Source organism: Lontra canadensis, unplaced genomic scaffold (assembly GCF_010015895.1).
Source record: "Lontra canadensis isolate GAN:19392208 unplaced genomic scaffold, GSC_riverotter_1.0 scaffold19, whole genome shotgun sequence".
Lineage (NCBI taxonomy): Eukaryota > Metazoa > Chordata > Mammalia > Carnivora > Mustelidae > Lontra > Lontra canadensis.
In genome coordinates, this window is record NW_022631013.1 from 17,483,547 (window position 1) to 17,492,812 (window position 9,266).

The 9,266-nt window shown below is 44.9% G+C and overlaps 2 protein-coding genes across 3 annotated transcripts in view; both read right to left on the reverse strand.

The window, feature by feature from the left end:
- GRIN3A (glutamate ionotropic receptor NMDA type subunit 3A) overlaps positions 1–9,266 on the reverse strand; it is a 150,907-nt gene that overhangs the window by 19,090 nt on the left and 122,551 nt on the right. The gene's annotated exons all lie outside the window — the stretch shown is intronic.
- PPP3R2 (protein phosphatase 3 regulatory subunit B, beta) lies at positions 2,496–3,345 on the reverse strand. The gene has a single exon (XM_032860748.1). It carries the CDS (start codon positions 3,313–3,315, stop codon positions 2,803–2,805), a length of 513 nt encoding a protein of 170 aa, XP_032716639.1. The 5' UTR covers positions 3,316–3,345; the 3' UTR covers positions 2,496–2,802.

Consider the following 9,266-nt stretch of genomic DNA (forward strand, 5'->3'; position numbering starts at 1 on the left):
GAGCCACCCAGGTGGCCAGAGGGTCTTTCTTTTAAACTTCCTCTCGTCAAGAAGTCTATTTTTTTCTGCAAATGAGGGGGTGGGGAGGACTATGACACTGTTTGTTTTCTGGATTAGGATTACACAAATATCCAGTTTAATTTTAGAGTGGTGTAGCTAAGTACTAAGAAAGGGTTCAAAAGGAAGAAATAAGCGTCCTGTTTCCCTTATGTATCTTGATCTAATAGAAATGGAGAAGGGGAGGGGGAAGGGAATTAGAATGAACCCATTGTGCTCCAGGCCCTTGTCTTATTTTTTAGTAGGCTCTACACCCAACATGGGGCTCAAAGTCACAACCCGGAGATCAAGAGTTGCATGCTCTACCAACCAAGACAGTCAGCCACCCTTACATGTTTTATATTTTTGAATCCTCAGAATAACCAATGGATCCTTGTTTTAATTAGGAGAACCGATAGTGAGAGGTTAGGTAACTTGCTCATGCTCACACAGCTAATAAATGCCCATCGTAAGAACCTGGTTTAAATGACTCCAAACCCAGGTGTGTCTGATTCTTTCAACAATGTCATCTTGCAATGGGGCTATGACTCAGATCGCTACATGGTTGGGACCATTTATTATTAACAGATTTTTTTTTAGGACTGCACAGAAACGAAAGGAACAGAGATTCCTATTTTTTGTGATTCCTAAATAATCTATTAAATAAAAAGTATGGCAGGGAGGCTTGGTAGATGGGTACCCTGACAGTAATGAAATTTGTGGACTTATTTTTCCTACTTCTGTTTTTTCAAGAATAGCAACTGGCTTCTTCAAACTAGAAGGATAATAACATATTTCAAACAGATCTTCCTCATCCTGAGAACCTGAGTTTTGTCCTGTGTAGGGAAAGTAGGTTTCATTGTCCTGATGTTTGGAGCCTTCAGCCCTTCTGTGGGGAGTGGTCCACGGTAAGCAAGAGGATTGGCATGAAGTGGCAAATGCTGGGACCTAGGACAGTTGGTTTTCTGAGAACTGATAGCAAGTGGGGCCTCGGAGAGCTGGTAATATCTGGATATAGGCAGTGGTATACTTACTGGTACACAAGTTCTCCAAACAAAACATGAAATGTTTTTGCTTCTTTCCATGATGTACTATTTCTATCATGGCCAAATTCTCTCTCTCTCTTTTTAAGATTTTATTTGTCAGAGAGAGAGACCGCACATAAGCAGGGGGGCGGCAGGCAGAAGGAGATGCAGGGAGCCTGCTGAACAGGGAGCCTGATGTGGGACTCACTCCCAGAACCCTGGGATTATGACTCAAGCCAAAGGCAGATGCTTAACGAACTGAGCCACCCAGGTGTCCCTCCCATGGCCAATTTCAATCTAACGACATGACATCCCTAAACACAGAGCTAGAAAGAAGGCACACACACTGCCCTTGCCCAGGATGACTAGGCTCTAGTACACACCTAGTACACATCTAGTACACACCTAGGCTGCAGGTGTATTAGCCTGTGAGGAATTCTGGGCTGAATCCCATTAGAAAAAAGGCTTCCTGGGGTGAAAAAGCTCTCAGCTTCCCTGCCAGGCCTCAGGTCTGATGTTTAAAACCGAGCTTAGCTAGTATAGATAGCATTCCCCCCCTGCAGCAGAGATGTGTTTGCTCATCTCTGCATCTTTTGAATGTATCTGCCTCTGTCCTATCAGAACAATTCTGAATCTGCTTCTTTCCCTCTAACTGGGGGTGGGGTGGAGTGGGGTGGGAGCAGGGGGCTGAGTTTTGGAGGGAAGAGCTTCCTGGGAAGGTCCCTGCCCTGTTTGGACTGGAAGCAATCTTTTTTTTTTTTTTTTAAGATTTTATTTATTTGACAGAGATCACAAGTAGGCAGAGAGGCAGGCAGAGAGAGAGAGACAGAGAGAGTGAGAGAAGAAAGCAGGCTCCCTTCTGAGCAGAGAGCCCGATGCGGAGCTCGACCCTAAGACCCTGAGATCATGACCTGAGCGGAAGGCAGAGGCTTTAACCCACTGGGCCACCCAGGCACCCCGACTGGAAGCAATCTTAACTGTACTTCCTACTGGGATGGCTGGCCCACCTGGAAAAACTGCCACTAAGGCTGAGAGTTGGGCTAGGCACTTAGTCCAGGCTTATTAGCATTTCTTGTAAGAGCCCTGAGACCAGTTCTTGGTTAGGAGCTGGAATGATGGGACAGGAGGAGGCCTCCAGATGGGCTCAGGGATATCTAGATATCAAGATGGGGAGTGAGCTACAGCCTAGGAAAGGGAAAGGTGGGCTTTCACTGCCCAGAGAGAGTTGATTAAAAGGTGCTCAGCCAAGAGAAATAGATCTGTTCCTGTTGCCAAAACAGGAAGTTAACAATCTGTCGAGAGAACCTGGACACAAGTAAATGAAAACAGTTCACCTAATACCTGATTTAAATTGTGCAATTCCCTCCCATCTATAAAACTATGAGAAGTAAAGGCAAAGATATGTATATTTTATAACTTTGGAATTTTTAAAGTTTTTGACACTTTATAGTTTGGATCCCGAATCAAAACAAAGAAAAAGATGTTTAGAAAGACCTTTTGATTTTCTTTCCCCACCATGCTCCTTCATCTTGGTCTCCCCCAGTCTGCGTGTTACCCTGAATCACTGAGATAAAAAGAATTCACTACACCGAGTTGGTCATGAGGTTCATGTTAGAAAATGTGGCTTCACAAAGAGAAACACTTCCAAATAAATCAGAGACCCAGCTCCTGGACTGCCTTGAGCAGATCTTAAAAGAGACAGAAAGGGAAATAAGAGTTGGTGGGTGGTGCTCTTAAAAGCTCACACAATCACCACCAACTTCTTGTGGACATCCAGGCCTCTGACCACAGCGCTGAACTCCTCAAAAGATATTTTCCCGTCTCCATCCCGATCCAGGACGATGATGGTTTTGTCCACTAGCTGCTGTAACTGCCAGTCCTTCAGGTTGTCGCCCACCATCAGCTTCAGCACCTGGAAGAGCTCCCCGTTGGAAATGTAGCCATCTTTATCAATGTCATAGATGCTGAAGGCAAACCTCAACTTCTCCTCCTCGTCCCCCCTGACGCTGAACTGGGAGGCCCCCAGGATGAACTCCTTGAAGTCCACTTCTCCATTGCCATCGGTGTCGAAGACGTCGATCACTCGCTGCACCAACGGGTTCTGGTGCAGCTCGGGCAGGGACAAGAACTCCTCCACGCTCAGAGAACCTGAACGGTCCAAGTCCAGCTTCTTAAACTTCTTGCTCAGTCTTTTAATTTCATCGGAGTTGAAGTGGGAGCATATTTCCTCCGGGTAACTGGCTTCATTTCCCATTGCGGACGCGGACACCGCTCACAAGGGCTGTAGGCGAGGGCGTGTCCAAGCCCGGCGGTTGCGCTGCTGCGGCGGGAGGATGGGGGGGCGGGGCAGGCTTGGAAGGCTCGACGACCTCTCCCCTCCCCCACCAGGCGGCAAGGAAGGAGCGGGGAGCCGGGCAGAGAGGGAAGTGCCCAGAGATGCCTTTAGCATGTTTTGAGAGTGACAGTGGTCCTTCCACTGTCTCATGCTTTCCTCTTTGCTTAAACTGGATTTGTTCTTTTTGTTAAACATGAATCTCTTGTGTCCGCCCCCCCCCCACTCCTTCTTCCTTTAGAAGCACATCATTTACTCCAAATGCATAAGAAATAAACTGACTCAAGGTTAATGTAGTTCACCGGAAGAACCCCAGGCCACTAAATCAAACTGAAAGGGGCAAACACTCACTTAAAAAATGCTACTACCTTCTTTGTGTTTTAAGTTCAGCCAAAATAGCACTCTAAAGGCAACTACTGAAACTGCCATGACAGCTACAGGGTACCTAACCCAAGAACCAAACAGTTTAAGGGAAAAGGGAAGTTTGGTAGGCTACAATATTTAATAACTGAATTATTATCCCCACTGATTGAATGAATTAGATCTGAAAGAAGCATGACAGGGTGGAAAGATTTCAAAACAGAATAATCCAACATCAGCTCTGAAGTGACCATTGAGTAAGGCCTCAACTTGCTTAGCATCAGTTTTTCCATCTGTAAAATGGAGCTAATAATACATTTTGTACAGCTGTGTGAGGATTAAAGCTGGTATTAGCCAATATGAGAAATCATTGTCACATCATCATTATCCTTACTATTTCCCCTGTGGGTGGAGATGAAGTCTTTTTTTTTTTTTTTTAATTTTTCCTTTTTTTTTTTTTTGGAGATGAAGTCTTAAAGAATGAACAGTTGGCAGCCTGGGTCCTTACACGTAGGTATGTCATTTAATGAGCATTCCTTGGTACCACTGACAGTGTGCCACTCACTGCTCTAAGAACTTCCTCAGCATTAGCTCTGGCTCCCCCAGCACACTCCTTGAGGACTGACCGCACTGGCCCATCAAGCATGTTTCTGGAGTTCACGCTGACTTACCCATGAGAGTTGTCATTTGGAAAGGAGATATTAGTGTGGAAACTTTTAGTAAATGTATTCCTCTGTTCCTCTATGGGTTTTATTAGGAGGTAGTAAAGGGTAGTGGAGAGAGCATAAGAATTCAGTAGACCAGGTTCCAATCCCTGCTCTGCCCAGATTAAAAATGAGCCCTTAGAGGAGCCATTCCTATCCCAGCCTCAGTGTACTCATCTGTAAAATGGGGATAGTAATTATAACTGCCTTCTCCACTGCATGTAGTTATTCTGAGAGCGAGATGCGGGAGTGCACATAGAAATGTTATGTAAGAGAAGTACTGTCACAAGAGTCAACTCATGTGGAACAGACACTATCAGGAAGATGGCACCACTTCACTCAAATAATTCAGTGTGCAACCAAGAATTGTTTTACTCCTTCCCTGCAGAGGATGCAATGTCACACTGGATCTTAAGTTCTAGTCAATGTGAAGTTGAGTTCCCCATTGCTCCACATTTCATAAACTTTGTAGGTCAGCATTGTTATGGGGCTCAATGCCATTGTTTCAATTTTCTCTGGTTGTTATTCTTAGTCATTTTCACTGTTACTCTTTCTGTTTATCACAGGAGGGATCCGGACCATCAGACATTCATTGAAGTAAGTCAATGGAAAGGGTTGACTGTTCCAGAAGAAATCAGGAACCCGATGGCACTTCCATTTCAGCAAGTTTTTAGGGAAAGAACTATAAGATGGTCATGTGCAAAAGTAACTGGCATTAGAAAATAAAGCCAAACAGAAGCGATGAGTCCTGTGGTTCATGTAAGGCATCATCTTCCAAGTTAGTCAGGAGAATGGGTTTCTGAGCAGTATCACACATTCTGGGAGCGACCCACGCAGTGGGTCATTAACACAGTAGGAATCTGTCATGCCAGGGGAGGTCACACAATGGGAATTTGATCTAGTCAGTAAGATGAACTAAACGTTAACTGGGAAAGTGATGACTGAGTGGAAACATCAAGGAGAAGAAGAAATTAACTGATGTTCTGGGCAGGGATGAGTGTTCCAGGAAGAAGGAACTACATGTGCAAAGGGACTGGGGCAGGAGGAGCATATCAAGTAGGAGAACTTGAAAAAGGCTACTGTGGCCAGAACAGGGAGGTTGCAGAAGAGTGCAGTATTAGATGAAGTGAAGAAATGTCTGACCATTCCCTAGACACTGAAGAAACGGCAACATTTATTCAATCATTCCTTACAGGGCATCATTTATCCAATCCTGTTTCTTCAACATGTAGAGCACTGAGGGCATTCAGAGATGGTCCCTACTCAGAAAGCTTACTGACCACTGAGTGACTTGAGGCAGTAGAAAATTGTAATTAGTTATAACACAAGATGGAAAAGGAAAGATGTCATCAGAAGTGTAAAGGCTAAGAGCTGTAAGAATTCAGAGAACCGAGAAGTGGTTGGGAAATACCTAGAATTCTTGCTGGGAACAAATGGAGGAAGACTTTTTGCAAGAAGTACAGTTTGATTCTGACAAAGACAAAGGGAACAGGTACTATAACTACAGAAGTGGGAAAGGGAGCAGGTGGGGATGGCAGCATCTGGTGCAATGTGGCTGAAGTACTGAGTAAAATACCAAAGTGAAATGGAAGGAACCAGATCAATGGGACTTTTGAATGTTTGGCCAAGACATCTGGTTTCTATACAACAGAGAAAGAGTGACCGAAAGCACACAAGAATGACTAAATCAGGATTCTATTCTAGAAAGATGACTCTGGCATTGTGAAGTGTGAATTGAACGGGGGAGAGACTGGCAGCTGGGAGAGCAGCTAGCCACCGAGGATGACCACACGTGCTTGTCTGGAAAATGAAAGCATGTGGTATGCTGAGAGAGGCACTGGAAGTGAAAGGCCAGGTCTGCTTAGCTGTCATAGCAAAGAACCACAAACTAGGGGCTTAAACAGAAGTTGATTGTCTCCCAGTTCTGGAGACTAGAAGTCTGAACTCCAGACGTCAGCAGGGCCATGTGCCCTTTGAAACCTGTAGAGGAGTCCTTCCTCGCTTATTCTGAGCATCTGCTGGTTTGCTGGCAGTCTCTGGCATCCTTGGGTGCCGCTGCATCAATCCAATTTCTGCCTCATGGTCATGGTGTTCTCCCTGTATCTGTCCTCTTACAAGGACACTGGGCATATTGGATTAGGGACCCACCCTTACACAGTGTGACCACAGCCTCAACTTAATGGATCATGTCTGCAGTGACCCTATTTCCAAAGTGGGCCTTGTTCTGAGGTACCAGGGGGTTAGTTCATTAGGACCTCAACATGTCTTTTTGGGGGACAAAATTCAACCCATTCCAACCAGGCCTGATGTCTTACTGGACAGAAGGATAGAGGGAGAGAGCAGAGATGAGGCTCCACATGTCACTGCACTAGCTTCTCTGGCTGACAGCCCTGTGCTCGGATGTGGCAGGAAGCCACCTATGTGTGATGACAGGGGCACCATTTACAGTCCCTGGGCTCCCCCACGATGCTGCCTTCTCATTTAACATGTCCTGAAATTCCACCAACTCCCACAGCTGAGTCACAAGAAAGTGTCTTCGGAGTTATGATACAGGGGATGTGAGGGCAATTTCTCATTTTCTTAGACCAGGTTAATGATGCTTGTGAGGAGCAAATAAGGCTTTTCTGATAGTCTGTGACACTTCACACCACAGCCACTAGATGGCAATCTTCACACATTTCCAAGCCACAATCTTGAAAGCCTGGAAGCAACTACTTATTAGCACAGGATAATTAGGGAGGAGTCCTGTTTCCCGTGATTCCCCTATAGATTTCAGTGTACGGAAAACTCAAAAAGTGGAAAAAAGACTGTCTCTCACAATAGTCTTAATCAGTCTGAGCACTGTGCACACCTTTTAGTTGCATAGTAAATAACTATATTCATAAATATTCATGAGTCCAATGAATGTAACCCGGGTAAAAAGCAGAAACTATTAACAGTATTCGGTCTTGAGCATAATTTATGGAAACATCTCTGGTATACAAAGGAAGAGACCCTTACTCCATGTGCTCTGTTTACTTGGTCATTAGCAAGGGTGAAGAGGGCACTGCTGGAAAATTTCAACTTCTGTCATTCATTGTAAGCAGAGAGCAACAGAGTAACAGCCCCACCTTTGTGATGATGCCACAAGAGAGGAAAGCAACATGGGAGAATTGTAGTGCTGCAGCCGGCCCACCCAGTAGTCTGACTTTGAAATACCACTGATTACATTTAAAGAAAATACTTTAAAAATCTGATTTAAGTGCATCCTAACGGTCTGCATAAACCATGTTTCCCCACTCAAACCTAGAAGCTGAGCTGAAAGAAAGGAATCAGATGATAATCATAATAGCGAGCTAATACAGCACTTTGCAAGGTAGGAAATTCCAGAATCATGTATTTCTCAAGTCCTCCAGTAAAAAAGTCTCCAGTTTTATAACATATCTAAGTAACACATAAAAGAATCTTTACGTTGAAATTGTTAGATGCTTATAATTGTAAGATGCTCCTGCTTTTTTGGAGATGGGTCCAAAAGGGAGGGTGCAACAACTGTAATTTCCCACATGTGCTTCTTACTTACCAAATATTTTTTTCTTCTGCACACATAACTCTATACTCAGAAAAGAAGAGGAAACATTTATTAAGCTAAATATTCTTCCTAAAATAGCTCATTAAATATATTTCACTACTTACAGGAAGATTCTATTATCACCCCGGTTTGGGGGTAAGGATCTGATATTTCAGAAGTTGATAGTTTGGGGCACCTGGGTGGCTCAGTTGTTGCGTCTGCCTTCTGCTCAGGTCATGATCCCAGAGTCCTGGGATCGGGGCCCGCATTGGGCTCCCTGCTTGGCAGGAAGCCTGCTTCTCCCTCTCCCACTCATCCTGCTTGTGTTCCCTCTCTCGCTGTGTCTCTCTCTGTCAAATGAATAGAATCTTAAAAAAAAAAAAAAAGTTGCATGGCTTATATAGACACACAGGATGGAGTGGGGTGTCAAACCTCAGTAAATCTAATTTGGAGTTGAAATTTTTTCAATTATCTCAGACTGCCTTCCATATGAAGATTTAAAAAGATGTCCCTGCTCTTCTGGTGTTCATAGGGGAACTGTAAGGCAGAACACAAGGGAAGGTGGCCATCTATAATGCCAGCATCCCTGAGGAGGGGCCCACTAATAGGGCATAAAATCCTGTTCATACAGCATCACTGGGTGCAGTGTCTCTGGAGGGTGGGGCTAAACTGCATTGCTTATAATTCCATGCCTCAGTGTCCTGCTCATGCTCTGACTAGATAGGGGACAATAGGGGACACCTCCTCTAGGAAGCCCTCTCTGACTCACTCTTGCTCTTCTGTGGGTCATTCACAGGCTTGCCTGTGTCACTGCTCTACCTTGCATCTTCTGCTGCTGCCCCTGTGATGGCATGGTGTCGGGGTTTGTTCACAAGTCTGTCTCCCTGCTTGTGAGTTCTGTACTCATCTCTGCCCCTGGTGCAGGGCCGGCACACAGGCATTCAACACGTGTCTGCTGATGGATGGACGCATGGATGGAGGAATGAATGAATTTGTTCTAGTAGCAGAACAAGAAGGTGAGGCCTTTTGGAGATTGGCCTCCCTTTCTTTGCAGTTCCACTCCACGTCATAAAAGGACGCACGTAAGGCTTTGTGCTTCTTCAGGTTTCCAGAAAGCACAACCTGGATAGGATCCATCTGACCTTATGCTTGGCTTAAATATTAAACTTAATTACTTAGGCTATTCCAAGGGAAGCAGTCAGCTGTCAAGGTGGCTCCCGACATACGCGGGTTTTCAATTTAAAGCAATCTGCGGTCATTAA

Excerpts from the sequence above, each read along its gene's own strand:
- PPP3R2 (XM_032860748.1), bottom strand. The coding sequence starts at position 3,315 with ATGGGAAATGAAGCCAGTTACCCGGAGGAAATATGCTCCCACTTCAAC.